We start from the raw sequence: 22,854 nt of genomic DNA on the forward strand, positions 1-22,854 counted from the left end.
GCGAGGGCTGGGGGGAATGGTGGGGGTATCCAGGGGGTGGCGAGGGGTTGTCCAGGGGGACACTATTTGACCGGCCGGGTCCGCGTGCAGCCGGCGTTATGGTGTACAACGCGATGGCTGCAGGTCATCGCCATGCACATGCACGGCCATGGACCCAGCAATTCTCCGGATCTTTATGTTGGGAATGCCAGGAGCTAGCCCCCCACCGGGCGGAGCATCGGTGAGGGGGTAGCGTCAACGTTTTCATTGTAAAACTAGACACTTCCTCCAGACATACCCTCAAAATCAGAGAATCCAGCCCAACCTATTTTGAACCCCATATCACCACCCATTTGAACCCTACCTCAATTCATCTGCTGCTAGAAATTACTAAGCTTTAGTTCCCTTCTGCAGACACAAAGCTGGTGAGTGAATGGGACTTGCAGCAGGTTAGGATATGGCCAGCAGTGTTTCGGATGAGCTCACATTTCTGGAGGGTGCAAGATGGGAGGCTGGTTTAGGAGAACACTGGAATCTGAAACCAAAGAGAAAATGTTGGACAATCTCAGCAGGTCTGGCAGCATCTGTAGGGAGAGAAAAGAGCTAACGTTTTGAGTCCAGATGACACTTTGTCAAAGCTTTGACCGCTTGATGCTGCCAGACCTATTCACTCACCAGCTTTGTGTCTGCTGACTTGCATTGGCTCTCGGTCCACCACCACCTTCTTGAATTTATCATGCTTGTAATAATAATAATCTTTATTGTCACAAGTAGGCTTACATTAACACTGCAATGAAGTTACTGTGAAAAGCCCCTAGTCGCCACATTACAGCGCCTGTATGGGTACACAGAGGGAGAAATCAGAATGTCCAAATTACCTCAAAAGCACGTCTTTCGGGACTTGTGGGAGGAAACCGGAGCACCCGGAGGAAACCCACGCAAAAACAGGGAGAACATAGAGATTCTGCAGGGACAGTAACCCGCGCCGGGAATCGAACCTGGGATCCAAGGTTCTCCAATGCCTTCCCTCTTCCTAGCTCTGTGAGTATTTCACCCTCCAACTTTTAGCAATTCCATGCTCCACCAACCCTGGACTCTTTTATAATTAAAAAAATATTCCAATTAAGGGACAATTTAGCATGACCAATCCATCTAGCCTGCACATCTTTGGGTTGTGGGGATGAGACCCACGCAGACATGCGGAGAATGTGCAAACTCCTCACGGAATGTAACCCGGGGCCGGGATCGAACCCGGGTCCTCGGTGCCGTGAGGTAGCAGTGCTAACCACTGCACCACCATGCTGCCTCCCACCCCTGGGTTCTTATGCATTCACCATTCCCTTTACCCCACTACTGCCAGCGATGCCTTCAACAATCTTCTACAGCAAAGTTCTGAAATCCTTAAACCTCTCTAATCTTATTTAAATCCTTCCTCCAAACCTATGTCTGCTTTTAATCAACTCTCCTGATATTACCTTTGGCTCGATGTTAATTTTCACCTGCTGTGCTCCTGCAAAGTGCCCTGGGATATTTTCCTATGTTGAAGGTACTATTTAAATGCAAATTGTTATTGTTGCTGGTACAAAGTCGAGGACAGATGTGAGACGCTAGGGCTATTTTAACTGGAACAGAAGCAGCTAAGAGGAGATTAAATTTTGGTTTCTGAAATCATGAATGGTTTTACATGGGTGAATAGGGAAAAACAATTTTCTCTTGTTGGAGAGTCAGTGATTATTTTTAACGGTCATTAAGAGTGAGAAGAACAGTTACGCAAAATTTCTTTACACAGAAAATTCTCGCAACATGAAAAGACCTTGCCATAGGGACTAAGACCACAAGACACAGGAGCAAAAGAAGGCCATTCAGCCCAATGAGTTCATAACTGATCTGATATCATAGAATTTACTTTGCAGATGGCGGCCATTCAGCCCATCGAGTCTGTACCGGCCCTTGGAAAGACCCAATCCTCCACCCTATCCCAGTAACCCCGCCTAACCTTTTTTGACACTAAGGCCCAATTTAACATGGCCAATCCACCTATCCTGCACACCTTTGGACTGTGGGAGGAAACTGGAGCACCCAAAGGAAACCCATGCAGACATGGGGAGAACGTGCAAACTCCACACAGTCACCCGAGGCCGGAATTGAATCTGGGACCCTGGAGCTGTGAGGTAGCAGTGCAAACCACTGTGCCATCCTCAACTCCACTTTCCTGCCTTATCCTCATAATCCTTGATTCCTTTACTGATTAAAAATCTGTCTCTTGCAGCCTTGAAAATATTAGGAGTTGACAGGCGGGATTGTCCGATAATGGGGCTAAGTGTTGGCGCTGTTGTAAATACCGGTGCGTTTTACGACAGAGTCAACGGGCCCCATAGGCCACCGATTCAGCAGCCCACAAGGGGCCAGCATGGGCTCCACGAAAAGCGCCCGGGGGAGCGGCTTGCGATCGGCATCCAATACGCGGGTCACGTCGGCGCCTTCAAAAAACACATCCCCCACACACAGCCGTCCCAGGGAAGATGGCCGCCCAGTGTGCAGCGGCAAGGCTCCGGGATGGCAATTTGTACATGCTCCTGGACGCCGTGGAGCAGAGGAGGGGGGCTCTGTACCCCGGACCTATCTACAGGACCCCAGGCGCCACCAAGCGGCGTCTGTGGAGGGAGGTGGGCGCTGCCATCAGCACCGTTGGGCCGGTAGCCAGGAAGGCGAGCTGTGCTGAAAAAAGTTGCACAACCTACTCAGGGCAGCCAGGGTGAGTACCCATCACTGTGCCCTAGCACCAATCCCCTATCCCCCACCCTGTGACACCCCCCAGCCCCCAGAGGACAGGAACACAGGGTACGGTGATACAGGGATCAGGAACGCACCACAAAACGACACAGGAGACCCCGGACTTTGGCTCTGATGAGGACATAGACTTTCCGTCACTGCTATCTCCTACACCTCCACTATCGCAGAGACTATCACCTCGGTTGGTCTCTTTAGTGATGAGGCTTCAGGGACACGTACTGGTGAACGCCACACAGCCGTTCCGGTACAACAGGTGGAGCAGCTGAGGGGCCGGACAGTCGTAGGGCAGCCCGGCCCCAGCAACATGCTGCCGCCCAGACGAACCCGGGTTCCTGGAATTTCCACACCCACCCAGAGACCCGATGCAGTCAGAGACCCAGGGATGAGAGAAGGGGATGATGGCCGGCTTCCAGCACTTGCATCCACGTGCAGGAGCAGGGGGTGGTGCAGGTTATGCTTGGCACCCTGGCCTAAACCGCACTGGTGGTGTCTACGGTGGAGGCAATGACTCTGAGGTTTTCCAGCATTTTCTGTTTTTGTTTCAAGCTCCCAGCATCCAGTATTTTGTTTTTGCTAAAGAAATATATCCTTATCGTAATAAAATAAATAATTTTTGAGACTTTTAGCTGACGATATGGAATACGTGATTTGACACTTGTGAGTCCAGCCTTACCTGTCTCGTCGAAATATCCGTGGCAAATATCGTCTTGGGAACCACATAGCCAGGGCGCACATTAGAACCCAAAGGATTGCTAGTTCATCTAACATCTGACCAAGGAAGCTCAATGTTGCATGAAAGTAAACTGATCCTATACCTGCAAGGCAGAAAATTGACAGGATAAGGTGTAATAATCTGTTGGCTTGGAGTGCATCATTGGCTTGGAAAGTGCATACTCCAGGTATTGTAACAACAACTCCATCTCATTCAATTACTTTTCTTGAAAAAAAACAGCCACCGTCAAGCCAATTCCTCTAAATTACTCCTCTGGATTCAAGGGTCCGTGTTGATGGTTTGAAAGACTGCAGACAAACAAGCACATGAGATTCAAATCATCCACACTGTCCTTTGAAACAAATGGAGAGTGATGTTTATTTGATTTTGGCATGCTGTTGGGCACATCATCGTATATAGAATTAAAAGCTGGGAGTGAATTACAAAGCTACAATTTAATCAAGAGCACCAGATGACGTCAAGCCTTAACAGCAAATCTAGGGAGGCTTGTGATTATCTGGTTACAAGTCCTTATCTCACATCCATATTTAGGACTTCAGGAATTGGTTAATTTTGCAGTACAAAGGTGTGCAAATGTGGCTTATTTAATGACCAAATTACAGCACGAGAGGCACAGATTTCATAACAAAACTTTTGGTTTCCCCATCTCCACTGAGGTATTGTGGAAGTACAATCAATAAACCGGAAATGGATTAGATACCTACAGCGTATGTGACTTCATAATAAGGCCAGAGGTATAATAAAACCTGAAAGCAACACTTTTCAAGTAATTTGACCAGGATTCCTATAATGAAGTAATTTTAAAAGCAGCCCTTAAAATAATCAGTCTCCATGTGTGACATCAATTGACTTTAAATTTTTATTGAATAATATTCCCCACCTACTAAGTGATCTCAAGAATTGCATGCTTGATAGGAAGCAACATCCATGTCCATTTTAAAATGAATGTAGTTTGCTACTTGTACAGTGCAATGTTGATTATAAAGAAAGGACAATGAGCACATCAATAGATTTAACCTGTTAGTGTCTAAAAAGAGTAAACATGGGTTAAAGTTTTAAAACTTAAATCAGCAGTAAAGCATGGGGACTATGGGCTCAAGTTTGTAATAAGCATTTTCTGGTGGTGAGGCTTCTCACCAGGAGTGCAATTTCATAAAATGACCTTTCCTTTGTCAGAACTGAAAAACGGAGACAAGTGAGGCTTTCTGTGCAGCAAACCAAGAGAAAAAAGGAAGTGAAAGCAATGGCTCCGATATAGAACATCAACCTATATTTCTTCTTTTCAAATGTTGTATTGCATGTTATTAGTTTTACATGCTCTTGGGCGCCACCTTCCCAAAAGAGAACAAAGTTCCCGAGTGAGCACATTTAGCTGTGTGTTTCCCGGCACTTTAGCATAGCCAATCCACCTAATCTGCACATCTTTGGACTATGGGAGGAAACCAGAGCACCCGGAGGAAACCCACGCAGACATGCGGAGAAAGTGCATACTCCACACTGACAGTCTCCTGAGGCCGGAATTGAACCCGGGTCCCTGGAGCTGTGAGGCAGCAGTGCTAACCACTGTGCCACCATGTTGCCCTTTTCAGGTGGATAAGAAGGTGCCATATGTCACAATAATCTTGGCCATAATTAATCCTTCAACCAACACCTCTTAAAAAGATTTAGATTAGATTTAGATTTATTGTCACGTGTGCCAGGGTACAGTGAAAAGTATTGTTCTGCATACAGTCCAGGCAGATCGATCCACACATGAAAACATAGAACATATTGATAAATACATGAGGATAAATAATGAAAATACACAAACATAGTCAGCAGGTGAAGTATACGGCATATAGTGTTACAACTGTAGAGAAGCTGTGTAGGAAGATCGGTTCAGTCCATAGGATCAGTTCAGTCCATAAGAGGGTCATTCAGGAGTCTGGTAACAACGGGGAAGAAGCTGTTTTTGAATTTATTGATGCGTGTTCTCAAACTTCTGTCTTCTGTCCAATGGCCGAGCAGTTGCCATACCAAGTTGTGATACAGCCAGATAGGATGCGTTCTATGGTACATCTTTAGAAATCGGTAGGAGTCACTGTGGCCTTGCCAAATTTCCTTAGTTTCCTGAAGAAGTATCGGCACTGTTGTGCTTTCTTGGTCGCAGTGTCAACGTGGGTGGACCAGGACAGATTGTGGTGATGTAGAATTTGAAACTACTGTCTGTGTGGAGTATACACATTCTCCCCATGTCTGCATGGGTCTCACCCCCACAACCCAAAGATGTGCAGGGTAGGTGAATTGGCCCCTTAATTGGAAAAAAATTTGAATTGGTTGAATTTTTTAAAAAAGGAATTTGAAGCTGTTAACCATCTCCAGCTTGGCAGCATTGATACAGAGGGGCATAGATGACACTTCCTGAAGTCGATGACCAGCTCTTTAATTTTGCTGACATTGAGGGAGAGATTGTTGTCATTGCACCATGCCACCAAGTTCTCTATCTCACTCCTGTACTCTGACTCACTGGTGTTTGAAATCCAACACACTACGGTCGTGTCATCAGCCAACTTGTAGATGGAGTTGGAGCCGCATTTTGCCACACAGTCGTGTGTGTACAGGGAGTATAGTAGGGGGCTAAGTACGCAGCCTTGCGGGGCCCCAGTATTGAAGACTATCGTGGAGGAGGTGTTGTTATTTATCTTTACAGATTGTAGTCTATGGGTCAGGAAGTCGAGGATCCAGTTGCAGAGGGAGGAGCCAAGTCCTAGGTTTTGGACTTTGGATATGAGCTTGGCTGGGATTATGGAGCTGTAGTCAATGAATAGGAGTCTGATGTATATTGTTTAAGCCTTGCCACAACCGATGAGAGTTTGTATTGTTAGTCTGTGACTCTAGCTTAGTCTGGTATTATCTTTTGACATCCCTGATAGCTTTGCAGAGGTCATACCTAGATTTTTTGTATAGGTCAAGGTCACCAGGCATAAACGCCTCAGACCTGGCCTTCAGTATGGAGTGGATCTCTCGGTTAAACCATGATTTCTGGTTGGGGAAAGCACATACTACCTTCTTTGGCATGCAGTCCTCAACTGTGACTGTAGTGGCATATTCGTCTAGGCTGGTCGCTGAGTTCTTGAATATGGATCAGTCCGATGACTCCAAGCAGTCACATAGGAGCTCATCTGTTGCCTCGGACCAGCATTGCACGGCCTTCTTAACCGGATCCTCCCACTGAAGTTTCTACTTGCATGCCGGAGGAGCACCGTGTTGTGGTCTGATTTTCTGAAGCGCGGTCAGGGGATGGATCAGTAGAGGCCTTTGATGATTGTGAAGCAGTGATCAAGGATGCTAGGGCCCCTGGTGGGACAGGAGATGTATTGGTGGAATTTTGGCAGAACACTCTTGAGGTTGCCCTGATTGAAGTCCCCGGTCACGATGAACAAGGCCTCCGGGTATTCCATTTCCAGGTTGTTCAATTCATCAAGCACTTTCTTAATTTCCACCTCGGGTGGGATGTAGACCGCTATGATGATGGCAGAAGTGAACTCCCGCAGGAGGTAGTATGGGCGTAACTTCACGATCAGGTATTCCAGGTCTGCGCAGATGGTTAGCCCCGCTGCCTCACGGCGCTGAGTTGCCAGGTTCGATCCCGGCTCTGGGTCCCTGTCCGTGTGGAGTTTGCACATTCTCCCCGTGTTTGCGTGGGTTTCACCCCCACAACCCAAAGATGTGCAAGTCAGGTGAATTGGCCACACTAAATTGCCCCTTAATCGGAAAAAATTAATTGGGTACTCTAAATTTATTTTTTTTAAAGGTATTCCAGGTCCGGGGAGCAGTAATTCACCAGGGTGGCCACATCTGAGCACCAGGAGGAGTTAAGGAGGCAAACCCCTCCACCCTTTGCCTTGCCAAAGGACACCGTGTGGTCCATCCGGTTAATCGAGAAGCTGTCAGGTTGTATGGCACAGTCCAGTGAGGCAGGAGTGAGCCATGTCTATGTGAAACAGAGCACAAAGCAGTCTCTCACTTCCCTCTGAGAAAATGCACAACTTGTTTTCGATCGCTTAGACATTTGCTAGGAGTATGCTGGGGAGAGGAGACTTGAAAAAATGAAGTACATCTGAAGTATAAAAAGAGATTATTGTCCATTTATCTGCTTGCTGCTTGGGAGCCAAAGCTGTATAAAAACTATTTTTCCTTACAACAGTTAATACACTTCAGATGTACTTCATTGTCTGTGAAAAACTTTAGCGCATTCTGAGGTCATGAATGGTGCAATATAAATACAAGTTTTGTTTTCTAATTTGGCTTCATGCTGTGTCATCTTCTCTCGCCCAAGAGTATCTGAGAAAATGCCGATGGTAACATCTAATTAGTTAAACACACCCAGGGAAAATGCTGAGAGAATAATAGTGTCATACCCCACAAGACTTAATGGGTGGGAATGATAGTGTTCCCCATGTCCTTTGCAAAATACGAGTTCCCTTTTTAAGGGGGCAGGGGAAGCTCAAAATATGTTTGTATATAAAGTCAGCCAGTTCGGCAACAACCATTAGGACTTGGGTGGGAACTACCAGGAGCTGTGTATTATAGCCTTGCAAATAAACCTACGTTTCTTTGATACAACTCGGTATGGACTCTCCGTGACTTCATAAAAAATAGTAAAGGCATTTTTATTTTACAATTATGATACTGGAAGAGCAGCATTCAGAGATATAAACTGGCATCCACTGTGCATCACCCTCTCGAATCACATTCAAAGTACATGCCCATTTAGTCATGGTCTGTACATTCCCACAATTTGCATTGTAGCATTAGCGCAACCTGGGAGCATGATCTCAAGACCTAGCAGAATTGTGGCACAGATTGGTATCTCCCAGATTCAGCTCAAACTAGGCCTGGGATTAATCACTTTGTTAAACAATTGGAGCAAATGTTTGCAAACAGTGGAATTGGCTTCACAGGTTCAGAAGTTTGGGGCATCAAGTTTGAATAATTAGCAGTATAAACTGGATAACTCCACGGTTCTACTCCCCCAGTCTCTCACTTCCCTCTGAGAGAATGTACAGCTTGTTTTCGATTGCTTAGACATTTGCTCACAGTATGCTGGGAGAGGAACACTCCAAATTGATAATGGTATCATCCTGTAATTACTGGCATGTCAAATTAATAAAAGGTTATGATTATCAATACAATAATTGTTTAAATAGCTTTACATTGATGACAATACTGAAACCAGTACTTTAGGTTTAGATCAGAAAATGAGAAAGGAATATTTTGCCTCCAATGTGAATGAGCAAAAGTAGAGTCCATCTTACATAGAACATAGAACATAGAACGATACAGCGCAGTACAGGCCCTTCGGCCCACGATGTTGCACCAAAACAAAAGCCATCTAACCTACACTATGCCATTATCATCCATATGTTTATCCAATAAACTTTTAAATGCCCTCAATGTTGGCGAGTTCACTACTGTTGCAGGTAGGGCATTCCACGGCCTCACTACTCTTTGCGTAAAGAACCTACCTCTGACCTCTGTCCTATATCTATTACCCCTCAGTTTAAAGCTATGTTCCCTCGTGCCAGCCATTTCCATCCGCGGGAGAAGGCTCTCACTGTCCACCCTATCTAACCCCCTGATCATTTTGTATGCCTCTATTAAGTCTCCTCTTAACCTTCTTCTCTCCAACGAAAACAACCTCAAGTCCATCAGCCTTTCCTTATAAGATTTTCCCTCCATGCCAGGCAACATCCTGGTAAATCTCCTCTGCACCCGCTCCAAAGCCTCCACGTCCTTCCTATAATGCGGTGACCAGAACTGTACGCAATACTCCAAATGCGGCCGTACCAGAGTTCTGTACAGCTGCAACATGACCTCCTGACTCCGGAACTCAATCCCTCTACCAATAAAGGCCAACACTCCATAGGCCTTCTTCACCACCCTATCAACCTGGGTGGCAACTTTCAGGGATCTATGTACATGGACACCTAGATCCCTCTGCTCATCCACACTTCCAAGAACTTTACCATTAGCCAAATATTCCGCATTCCTGTTATTCCTTCCAAAGTGAATCACCTCACACTTCTCTACATTAAACTCCATTTGCCACCTCTCAGCCCAGCTCTGCAGCTTATCTATATCCCTCTGTAACCTGCTACTTCCTTCCACACTGTCGACAACACCACCGATTTTAGTATCGTCTGCAAATTTACTCACCCACCCTTCTGCGCCTTCCTCTAGGTCATTGATAAAAATGACAAACAGCAACGGCCCCAGAACAGATCCTTGTGGTACGCCACTTGTAACTGAACTCCATTCTGAACATTTCCCATCAACCACCACCCTCTATCTTCTTTCAGCTAGCCAATTTCTGATCCACATCTCTAAATCACCCTCAATCCCCAGCCTCCGTATTTTCTGCAATAGCCTACCGTGGGGAACGTTATCAAACGCTTTACTGAAATCCATATACACCACATCAACTGCTCTACCCTCGTCTACCTGTTCAGTCACCTTCTCAAAGAACTCGATAAGGTTTGTGAGACATGACCTACCCTTCACAAAGCCATGCTGACTATCCCTGATCATATTATTCCTATCTAGATGATTATAAATCTTGTCTCTTATAATCCCCCCCAAGACTTTTCCCACTACAGACGTGAGGCTCACCGGTCTATAGTTGCCGGGGTTGTCTCTGCTCCCCTTTTTGAACAAAGGGACCACATTTGCTATCCTCCAGTCCTCTGGCACTATTCCTGTAGCCAATGATGACATAAAAATCAAAGCCAAAGGTCCAGCAATCTCTTCCCTGATAGAATTTACTATGCAGAAGGAGGCCATTCGGCCCATCGAGTCTGCACTGGCCCTAATAAAGAGCACCCTACTCACGCCCATGTATCTACCCTATCCCCATAACCCAGTAACCATCACTTAACCGTTTTTTTTTGGACACTAAGGGCAATTTAGCATGGACAATCCACCTAACCCGCACATCTTTGAACTGTGGGAGGAAACCGGAGCACCCGGAGGAAACCCACGCAGACATGGGAAGAACGTGCAGACTCCACACAGCGACCCAGCCGGGAATCGAACCTGGGACCCTGGAGCTGTGAAGCAATTGTGCTAACCACTATGCTATCGTGCTGCCCATCTTCCACAGGAGAAGTGCATAACTGAACTCCTCAGAGTATAAGGTAAAGAACTAAGGATAAAATTTAAAAGGTCAAGATTTTAATATATATTGTGGTATGAATAATATGGTAAATTTACCTCTGCTTGCTGTCCTTCACTATAGCGCACTTACACCTACCCAGCAAGTGGCCCAACAATCTATCCTTATCATCTAGTATACTCTTAATGGGTTACTTCAAACTAAATCTGTGTGAGTGAAAATGCTACAACAGACTAGCTAAAAACATCAAACTACTCCAATGGTTCAGCAGCGTTGGCCAGTATCTAAGACACAAAGGCAAAGATATATATGGGGGAGCAGGGGAATGTGTTTTGAGTGGGGGTTGGGGAAAACTGTGAAGATGGAGAGCCTATTTAAAGAAAATCTAATTAAAACAGTTTTATTCCTTTGCCCATTTGACAGCTGGCCGGATTGAGAGGCTGCTCAGCTAATAGAGAGGAAGGAAGCCATGTTAGCAAGAAACATTGGAGATTTGGCGGGGGGGCGGTCAGACTGGAAATCAGGATGGAGGACGGACCAGCAAAGATACTGAAGCTGTTAGGCGGGTCGACCAATTGTGACACAAGATTTGTTTGAGGGGCTAGGAGAAGCACGCCTGCTTCTCCTAGCCCAAAGGCAGTGCTCTAAAAAGCACTTAGTTGCTGCATCCGGCTGTTGCTTCCTCAGAAACCTGGTCAGCCAATGGAAAATTCAAATGGCTAACAGAATCTGCTGAATGGAGCTTTGTTAAATCCATGTTAAAATGGCAGCAACCACAGGTTCACACCCGCAATAATGGACGCCACCTTCAAAAGGTGGAGACAGTACGAGGGGACACTGACAGTTAAGGACATGTACAAGGATGATAAATTAGAGACTCTGGAGGAACTCACAGAAAGCTTCCAGTTACCAAGAGGAAACGACCTGCGATACTTTCTCCATAAGAAAACAATGATGTACCCCAGATACCAGGATACTCGTTAGTAGAAGAATCGGTACCTGAGGAACCATCCTTACCTGGTACCTGAGGAACCGTCCTTACCTGGTACCCGAGGAATCATCCTAATCTGGTACCTGAGGAACCATCCTTACCTGTTACCTGAGGAACCATCCTTACCTGGTACCTGAGGAATCATCCTAATCTGGTACCTGAGGAATCATCCTAATCTGGTACCTGAGGAACCATCCTTACCTGGTACCTGAGGAATCATCCTAATCTGGTACCTGAGGAACCATCCTTACCTGTTACCTGAGGAACCATCCTTACCTGGTACCTTAGGAACCATCCTTACCTGGTACCTGAGGAACCATCCTTACCTGGTACCTGAGGAACCATCCTTACCTAGTACCTGAAGAACCATCCTTACCTGTTACCTGAGGAACCATCCTTACCTGTTACCTGAAGAACCATCCTTACCTGGTACCTAAGGAACCATCCTTACCTGTTAGCTGAAGAACCATCCTTACCTGTTACTTGAAGAACCATCCTTTAACAAGGGGATGAGGAGAGGAAAGAAAATCTAAAAGCACATACTGTGCTTGCCAACTTCATCAGAGTTTGAGCCAACAATTTATTAAATACAACATGATAAGGTCAGAAGTGGGAATGTTTGCGGATGACTGCACAATGTTCAGCACCATTCGCGACTCCTCAGATAATGAAGCAGCCCATGTCCAAATGCAGGAAGACATGGACAATATCTAGGCTTGGGATGACAAGTGGCAAGTTACATTCGCACCACACAAGTGCCAGGCAATGACCACATCCTACATGTGAGGATCTAACCGTTGTCCTTTGATATTCAATGGCATTACCATCACTGAATCCCCCACAATCAACATCCTGAGGGTTACCATTGATCAGAAACTGAACTAAACTGAACTGGTCCAAAGATGTGCAGGTTAGGTGGATTAGCCATGCAAAATCCCCTTAGTGTCCAAAGGGGTTGGGTGGGGTTGCTGGGCTGCGGGATGGGGTGAAGGTGTGGGCTTGGGTGGGGTGCTCTTTCTGGGGGCCGGTGCGGACTAGGTGGGCAAATGGCCTCCTTCTGCACTGTAGGTTCTATGATTCTATGATATTAATACTGTGGCTACCAGGGCAGGTCAGAGGCTAGGAATCCTATGGCAAATAACTCACCTCCTGACCCCCCCAAAGCCTGGCCACTATCTACAAGGCACAAGTCAGGAGTGTAATGGAATACTCTCCACTTGCCTGGATGAGTGCAGCTCCAACAACACTCAAGAAGCTTGACACCCTCTGAGACAAAGCAGCCCGCTTGATTGCACAAACATTCAAACCCTCCACCACCGACGAACAGTGGCAGCCATGTGTACCATTTACAAGGTGCACTGCAGGAACTCACCAAGGTTCCTTAGACAGCACCTTCCAAACCCACGACCACCACCATCTAGAAGGACATGAGCAGCAGATACCTGGGAAGCCCACCACCTGGAGGTTCCCCTCCAAGTCACTCACCACCCTGACTTGGAAATATATCGCCATTCCTTCACTGTTGCTGGGGCAACATCCTGGAGCTCCCTCCCTAACAGCACAGTGGGTGCACCTACACCTCAAGGACAGCAGCGGTTCAAGAAAGCAACTCACCACCACGTTCTGAAGGACAACTAGGGATGGGTAATAAATGCTGGCCTAACCAGCGACACCCACATTCTGTAAATGAATAAAAAAAGAAAAAAAATGAAGCATGTCCTAATTTCTCCAGCTGTTTCAAAAGACTTTAAACAAAATCCAATTCAACCCGTCTCCACATGATCTTTTACTTTACTGTTTCTTGCAATCAGCCTCCTTTTTTATCCTGGATTTTCCATTTTATGCCACTTACTTATCTCTGTACGTGATTTCTGTCTTATATTTTCTCTTGTTTCTCTTTCATTTTCACTTCAATTATTCATTTGATCATTTATTCTTTGATGGTTGTATTTGTGAAAGAATTTGAAATTTCACACTGCTATGGTGACTGGGATCATACATTAAAATGTTCCTTGGACTGGGTGCCCTAATCAAGTTAGTGTACACAAAGGCATTCATGCACCCGATCAGATAAGTAAAGTGCACTGTGACAAATCGAAAATGAATTTGTCTCTGTTTGTGAGACATGTATGTCGCAAGCAGATAAATCAATCCAAGACAACTTCATAAAGAGAATAGTTACTGCAGCAGCGGCTAGCCTCACTGCCACTTCAGGAGAAAGCTATCTTGTGCGTCTTCATCTAGTGTAAGTTCTGCCCCAGATGAAACAGAACCTCATTGGGATAGGCTGCAGGATTCTTTTCCACACTGAGATCTAAACACCTTGAGACAATATTCACTTTAATGCAAGGTCTTCGCACAATTTAAGTTTCTATTTTTGGTCCATGTGATGGCAGTGATACTTGCTTATCAACTTTATTCAAGGACTTTACAGATGAATTACATTTTTTTCACATTTAAAAGCCAGAAACATATTCAAAAGAATAAAGAGCATTAATATATTGTTTAGCATGTGTCTCAAATTCAAACTTGCCATCATCCTATGTTCTGTTCAAAATCCCTAAAGTAATAAGCCTTGAAACAGACATGAGCTGCCATAAGTGAGGTATAATTCCTCCTACAGATAACTTTAGCAAAAGCACATGCGCGTTATTCCAATAAAATGTTCCATTCAATGGATTTCATCACGAGATTTCAGAAACCTCCTTGTATGGAACCATTCAGATGAATAAATCACAGCAATTTAAAACCCATTTACTTTGAAGTCTCTTCATACCGGGGGAGCAGATGGCTGCTGCCACAGCAATAACATTTATTGGTCCCTATTCTTCTGATTGAATACTTATTGAATATTGTGCACAATAAGAGCTGCAGCTGTATCAAATGACTCTACATCCATAGTTAGATATTCACAGCATCCATAATGATTTCAATGAAGCATAGGGTCCCAAACTACGTAATTTAAAAAATAAGTCAACAGAACTCTACAAGCAGACACAACAAAGATAAGAAATAAATCCATATATTCAAGCAGCGCAGAGATTCAATATACAGGAAAATTATGGCAAAACATTGAGCCCATGACCAGCTGTTATTATCCACCGAACTCAAGCCATATGCAAAATTTGACACTTTTCACATATTCACTACAATGTATGTACCTCTATTCAGTGCAGATATTGTATTTTTTGCAGTGTGTGTTCTTAAATGTCTAAAAAAGGGAGAGATCTTGTTCCAACCTGCCCCTGGTCACAAACTTCAAGACTCCAAAGTTACAATCAGCATTACACCCCTCAACTCAGTTCAGGCGTTCTGCTATCTTGGGAGCTTTGGGCGTGATTTAATTAAATGGAACAATGTCCCATAACGATCGCATTTAGCTGTGTGTTTCCCAGCATTCGCAGTGCCGAGAAACATGTTATCAAACGTCACTCTGGTTAGATACGGGGCCTCAGTGGGAACGCACGGCCGAGGCCACACATAGCACCGTTTTCTGCACTGAGGAGCTCTGCTCGCCACAACTGCTCAGTGCAGTGAGAGATAAATGGTGTACCGATCTCTGGAGCACCTGACGTGACCCCCGGCACCCCCAGCCCCAACTTACAATGAGGGCAACCCCCCCCCAATGTCCAAGAAGGGCGCATTAGCCCGATCACCGCTGCATTAAAAATACCAGATTGTCACCTTGGCAGTGCCAACTTGGTACCTTGGCAGTGCCTCTGCCAGTTGGCAGTGCCAGGCTGGCACCCAGTGGCAGTGTGCCTGGGTGGCACCAGCAATGCCAGGTACCATGTTGCCCAAAGGGCATGCAGATGAGCACCCCCGGTCCGCTTGGAGACCCCCACGAGTACCATTCCGCCTGATCCCCATTTGTGGAGACCAGTACTATATGGCGCTTGTCTGATGTTTCCGGGGCGAAGGTGATAGATCCCAACACCTCGGGTGCTTTGGGAAACTGTATATTAGAGTGAGACTAGCTGTCTCAGAGTTGCCAAAGAGTGATCCCTCCACGATGGGATTACAATGTCTCGCGAGATCGGGTTAGATCTGGCGAGTCAAAAATGTTAAAAATCGAATTAAATTTTTTTTAAAAAGATCACGCGATCCCAGGAGTGGGGTCCCCGGCTCCTATCAGCCACGTTGCACCACAGTGCGCTGCTTTTCGGGCGCAGTGTGGCCGTTTAATCATGCCCTCTGTCTCCAACAATACCATGTTGCAGGATGAAATTAGCCATCGTCTGACAAAAAGCAAGCTCAACATTTACCAAGCTCAACTACAAGCTATGGAGCGAGCATGGGGTTTGTCTCAAAACAAGAATCAAAGTTCACCAGGCAATGGTTTTCACATCACTTCTCTATGGCTGTGATGCATGGACAACCTACTGGCATCACATAAATTAACTTCTACCTCCTCTGTTTTAAAGTTCTATCTGCAACATCAAGTGGCTGAACAAAATCTCCCACACCAAAATTATTGCAAGGTGCCACACACTGGTACCGAGAACATACTCAGAACTCAGCTTTGTTGGGTCAGCCATGTGGATCATATGGAGGATTCCTGCACAGCAAAGATGGCATTCTACAACCACATGAGCATGGCAACCCGAGGATGCATAGGGCATCCCAACCTTGGATACAAAGCCAATCTCAGAGCCTGTGAGTTGAGAATCCCACTACGTGGGAAAAAACAACTTGGGGGCGTTCCAATGAAGAAGTCTCTGTCATCAAGCAATCTCAACATTAGAGAAGAACCGAGCCAGTTCTCTTTAGGATAAGCAAGCATGTCGCAAAGCCAGTGTCTTCATCCACCCATCCAACAGTTGCTTCATATACAATATTTGCAATGACTTCTGAAAATCAAGATTCAGTTTAACATCACATAGGTGACAGCACCAACGTAGAGAGTGAACAACTGGACTTCCTGCAATGGGAGCGTTGGGAGAATCCATCATCATTGTGTGCTCACTTAAGTCACTGAACATTACAGAGTATGTGCTAACATGCTTTTTTTGCCTTCCACCTTTAAGTTATAGAGTTTTAACTGTAGTATTTTAATCCTTTACTTCCTGCTAAAACCAAAGATAGCTCAGTGGATAAATGCACTGTGAGATATACTGCTGGAGTATATAGCACATCAAACCCCATGCTCTGTGCCAAGTTAGCTGGTCTCAATTTTGTTAGTTTCAATGAGTTCCTTGTGGGCATGGTCTACATTGTAAAACTGCAACCAAATTTAGCACAAAGTAGCACTAAATTGGCAATCACATTCAAAGAATCATGTTATAAATCATGTTGAATTGCCCTTAGTGTCCAAAAAAGGTGAGGAATGGTTATTGGGTTACCGGGCTAGGGTGGGTCGGTGCAGACTCGATGGGCCAAATGGCCTCCTTCTGCACTGTATGTTCTATGTTCCATAATGGTGCAGTAGAACAGAAGTGTCCAAACTACAGCCCATGAACACGCACAGACAATAAGGGGCTACATTATCGCTTTCGGGGAAAGCGACAGGTGCTGAGACTGTTCCACGCCCTCAACTCTCCTCAGGGAGGGGTGGGGGCAGGGAAACAGTCCACAGAGAGGAGAGAGGAAGAGGAGAAGGGTGTGGAATTTCTTTCCAGGGCGGCCTTCGGCAGCACCCCCACCCAGGCAGGCAGGGACAGCCTATGGGTCTGCCTGCAGAAATGGCACCCCAGCCTGCACTGGATGCCTGTCTTCAGACAGTTGATTTGCCTCCCACATCGCATCGGGAAACTGGAAGCCAACTGGAAAATCCCACCCAGCCTTCTTAGCTTTCATTTAACAAGCCCCTTAATGCACTTAATTAGCTGCCCAGCGTATGGAGGCAGGCAGTCCTGCCATCCCCAAATCCACCTCACCCAAAATGAAGAGGATTGGGAAACTCATATTTGGAACCGGTTCTGCTATTTTGAGACCCAATCCACCTTTTTACCTGATCCCAACAGAGCCTAAAAATCCTGCCTGTGGACTAGCAATGAGGCCATCAAAATCCAGGCAGCTTAGTTCTCCTTGCAATCAGATTTATTACTCACTGATTTGTCCTTTTTGAATAGCCTGGATTTTTGGAGAGGGCTTACCACTGGTACCTCATATACCCTAAATCATAATTCCAAGATCTGTTCGTCTTCAATGCTGGAGGTACATGGAAACAATGGGAATATTAATTTACATGTTATATGTAACCAGCAAGGCCCGTGCTATACATAACTAGGTGGGCCACAATGATAAATGATTAACAAACTCCTTCAGCGACCGTCATTCTGAAGTCATTATCGAGGTTTAAGAAGTTTAATCTGTATCTCACCCATCCTATATGTTTGATGTTGATAATTGATGGTTGAAATGCAAAGCATTCCTTGGCTAATATTGTTCACCTTGATGAAAATCAAAATACACAATGAAAAGGAGATGTTTGGAGGGAGGATCCCAACAATGTAGATAAAACAATCTGTGGTTAATTACTGGAAAACTGGATGAAAGCAAACCATACCAGAATGGATAGATAGTGAAGATTGCATGACTTCAATAAGACCAACTTGTATATATATTACATATATAGCAACCTTAATGCAGTAAGATTCCCAAGGCACTCCACAGCAGCATTTTCAAAGAACATTTGAGACCAAGCCAAATAAGATGTTAGGGCAGATGACCAAATGCTTGGTCAGCGGTAAGTTTTAAAGAGTGCCTTAAAGGAAGAAAGCGAGGCAGAGAGTTTTAGGGACGTAATTCCAGAGCCTGAGCTCTCGGCAGCTCTAGGCACTGCGCCCAGTGATGGAGTAATTCAAATCGGGGAAACTCAAGAGGCGAGAATTAATTGAGTGCAGAGATCTAAAGGGGGTTTTAAGGCTTGAGAAGGTTATAGAGAAAGGGAGGGGTGAGGCCATGGCAGAATTTGAAAACAAGGAGAGAATTTTAAAATCATGGCACATGGGAGGCAATGTAGGTCAGTGAACCCGGGGGTGATGGGTGAACAGGGATTGGTGCCAGTTATATTGCGGGCAGTAGAATTATAGATGAGCTGATGTTTATGGTGATCTGTCTGAAACCTGACAGTGTTCTGTGTAATTGCCTGATGGAGGGGTGTTTCACACAGCCTTGTAATGTGAAGGCGATGTTATCTACCTTTCAGGACAAAGGTGACAATTGAACCTTCTTGCACCCAAGAAAAATAGCAACCTGCAACTGTTTGTTTCACTAAAATTGACTATTTATATTTACAATCTGTAGTTCTCTGCTTCAAGAAAAGACACTTTTTAGGTGAATCTCTGGTCCATTGCAAGAACCAGAAGTGCTGTTTATGCTCTTAACCGCTACCAGAATTCATAGCTGTCTTTAGAGCCAGCCCTGAAACATAAATGCAACATTACCATGTCAGACAATTATTAGTTGCACTGATGCAATGGATAGCAGATGTTACTCTGGCTGTGTGTTATTGACTCTGCTACAAATCAACGATCACACTATATTAATATACCACAAATCAAATATTTTTCTGCAACAATTAAAATTACAGATGTATTTACTTTTTATTAGACAATATTATTGCAAAGTAAACAGAATTTGAAGTGCTAGTTCAACTTTCACAAACCTATGTGTTCAACTAAATGATACAGACAGACAAACCAATAATGAGTCAGCAAGTGAGATGTCTTTGTTTGCTTGAAGTGCCACAAAATGCTTTTAAATTTCAAAGAGCATTAAAAAATTACATAAATTTTACAAATGCTCCTCCGCCAAAATTCCTATTGCTGCCCTACCAAAAATTGGTTGTCACGGTGCACCTGCATCCCTTCCGTATGTCACTATGGGCTGGCTGTGCATACAAGTTACACATTAGATGCACACACATCTCTAGTCATGGAATAAAATAAATGGGTATTTGTATTTCTTTATTTTGATGCAAATCTTACTTCTGATCTGGTACGTTGTGCTTTCTATACTTCTGCAGTCAGTACCAATGAGAATGACTGAAGACAGAAACTGTATAAAGGGTTTCAGGGATATGTCTCTCAGAAGTGGGCAGCATGGTAGCATTGTGGATAGCACAATTGCTTCACAGCTCCAGGGTCCCAGGTTCGATTCCGGCTTGGGTCACTGTCTGTGCGGAGTCTGCACATCCTCCCCGTGTGTGCGTGGGTTTCCTCCGGGTGCTCCCGTTTCCTCCCACAGTCCAAAGATGTGCAGGTTAGGTGGATTGGCCATGATAAATTTGCCCTTAGTGTCCAAAATTGCCCTTAGTGTTGGACTGGCTTATGGGGATAGGGTGGAGGTGTTGACCTTGGGTAGGGTGCTCTTTCCAAGAGCCGATGCAGACTCGATGGGCCGAATGGCCTCCTTCTGCACTGTAAATTCTATGATCTATGAACCTAACTCTTTCAGCACACCTTTTTGATACCTGACATAATTTTTCCCCACACGTGCAGTGTTCCTTTTATTCTTGTAAAATGCCTTTGGATATTTATTGCACGGAAAAATAAGTATACGTTACTGTTGCTGTTCATACAATCACTTCCCTGAAGTGTAATTGGATCGAGATTAGGAGCAGGAGCCCTTGCCAATTTTTCCTTTCTTGGGTCCATAGGCAGTGTGCCCAATTGGGACACATTTACCACTTTCTTAACTGAAAACAACGTGGACACAAGTACAAACCAGGCATCTTCCTGTCTGGTTCAGATGCTCATTAAATAGATTTACAGAGCCAATGCAGAGGTGGATATAATTTCAGAGAAGTCCAAATAGTCTCTCACCTCCCTTCCCCACAATATTTTTTTCCCAATTAAGGGGCAATTTAGCGTGACCAATTCACCTGCACATCTTTGGGTAGTGGGGGTGAAAGCCACCAAACACGGGGAGAATGTGCAAACTCCGCATTGACCCAGTGCCGGGATCGAACCCGGGTCCTCGGCGTTGTGAGGCAGCAACACTGTGCCACCCTGTCCTGCCCCATAATATTGATCGAAAGAAGGATGGAACTATTTACAGCAAACTGGTGTAACTTAGTATTCATAAACAAATCTACTGGGAATCAAGAAAAAAATGCATAGAAAAAAATCATGGGCGGGATTCTCCGAACCCCCGCCGGGTCAGAGAATCGGCGGGGGCGTGATTCATGCCAGCCCCGAAGTGTCCCGAAGTCTCCGCCACCAGAGATTCGGCGGGGGCGGGAATCGCGCCGCGCCGGTCTGGAATCGCGCCGGTCGGCAGGCCCACCCCCGCCGATTCTCAGGCCCGCGATGGGCCAAAGTCCCGCTGCTGGAATGCCTGTCCCGCCAGCGTGGATTAAACCACCTTTTGAATGGCTGGACAAGGTGGCGCGGGCGGGTTCCAGGGTCCTGGGGGAGGTGCGGAGCGATCTGGCCCCGGGGGGTGCCCCCACGGTGGCCTGGCCCGCGATCAGGGCCCACCGATCCGCGGGCGGGCCAGTGCCGTGGGGGCACTCTTATTCCTCTGCCTTCGCCATGGTCTCCACGATGGCAGAGGCGGAAGAGACCCCCTCCCCTGCGCATGCGCGGGGATGACGTCAGCAGCCGCTGACGCTCTCGCGCATGCGTCGCCTTGCGAAGACCTTTCGGCCCCGGCTGGCGTGGCGCCAAAGGCCATTCCCGCCAGCCGGCGGAGCGCAAACCACTCCGGCGCGGGCCTAGCCCCTCAAGGGGCTTGGCCCCTAAAGGTGTGGAGACTTCCCGCCACTTCATTACGCCGGAACCCCCCCGCCCCGCTGGGTAGGAGAGAATCCCACCCCTTATCCTTGGTGAAATTGTTGATAAAACCTTAACATAAAAATGTAAGTGGGAAGATGATGGCATGGTGGTATTGTCAGTGGACCAGTAATCCAGTGACCCAGGGTAATGCACTGGGGACCCGGGTTTGAATCCCACCCTGGCAGATGGTAAATTCAATAAAAATCTGGAATTAACTGGAGGCTCGGTGACACAGTGGTTAGCACTGCTGCCTCATGCTGCCAAGGACCCGGGTTCGGTCCCAGCCCCGGGTCATTGTCCATGTGGAGTTTGCACATTCATCCCCACAACCCAAAGATGTGCAGGGCAGGTGAATTGGCAAGCTAAATTTCCCTTAATTGGTAAAAAAAAAGAATTGGGTACTCTAAATTCATATTTTTTAAAATCTGGAATTAAAAACCTAATGATGACCATGAAACCATTGTCGATTGTCATAAAAACCCATCTCATTCACTATCCTTACCTGGTGGCCGACATGTGTTTCTAGATCCATAACAATATGGTTGACTCTTAAATGCCCTCTGAGATGGCCTCACAAGTCACTCTGTTCTAGGGCAATTAGGGATGGGCAGTAAATGCTGGCCCAACCAACGATCCCCACATCCAATAAATAAATCAGTGTGATTTTAATAAGAAAGTTGAAGTAGAAAGTTGCAAATTACATAATCATGTAGTTCATAACTATTTTGTAGATAGCTTTGCCTGATCACAGCAATTCACCTTCCACTTAAAATCTTTCAATTAACAATACAGAAACTGAAACTACAATTCCACACATTAATTGGTCCGTGAAGTATCCAGCTACATGCCTTTGAAAACAGACTTGAGAAATACAACTTACCTACAACAACGAGCAGAATCCAAATGAGATATATCCCACTGTTGAAACATGTTGCATATTGTCGAAATAAGTACATGCATATAGGTGGCAACACAAAAAATAAAACATTGCTGATCTGCAAAATAAAAGTTAAACAAACGGTATGGTATGTAAATATTACAAACACAATGAACATGCTATTATTGACATCACAACAAAACAATTGGTCTTGATACAGTAGCTCAAGGTTTTTCCACAATTTCACAAACTGCCATACCATTCCTTGTGCAAAACAAACATTGCATGAAGAATGTCCATGCGCTAGTTCTAAATTCTTCTTTCAACACTTATGGGCATAGCAAATTCCAGAACCAATGCATAATCCTAGTGCAACATCACTGAAAAAAACTAATGTAGCTGACTGCAAGGCCTTGGGAAATTGGTCCGCCAACCTCAATTTTCTTTTGTCCAAAAATATACTTAATTTTTTTAAATTTGTGGAAGTAGATTATGTAAGTGTTCAAATGTGACATTACATAAAGCACAATAGTCTAAGTGTTCACTGCATGGCACTCGAAGGTGCCTCACTACACCTACAATTACAGGGTTATATTTTCAATTTAT

General features: G+C 45.4%; 1 protein-coding gene across 1 annotated transcript in view; it reads right to left on the bottom strand.

Annotated features, from left to right (window-relative positions):
- The window catches only part of acer2 (alkaline ceramidase 2), a 122,322-nt gene that overhangs the window by 96,900 nt on the left and 2,568 nt on the right, over positions 1-22,854 (bottom strand). Inside the window, exons 2-3 of the mRNA XM_072516942.1 lie at positions 22,252-22,366; positions 3,446-3,587 (exon numbers count right to left, since the gene is read on the bottom strand). Coding sequence (XP_072373043.1) covers positions 3,446-3,587; positions 22,252-22,366 — 257 coding nt within the window. The remainder of the gene's footprint in view (positions 1-3,445; positions 3,588-22,251; positions 22,367-22,854) is intronic.

Source organism: Scyliorhinus torazame, chromosome 9, assembly GCF_047496885.1.
Source record: "Scyliorhinus torazame isolate Kashiwa2021f chromosome 9, sScyTor2.1, whole genome shotgun sequence".
NCBI lineage: Eukaryota > Metazoa > Chordata > Chondrichthyes > Carcharhiniformes > Scyliorhinidae > Scyliorhinus > Scyliorhinus torazame.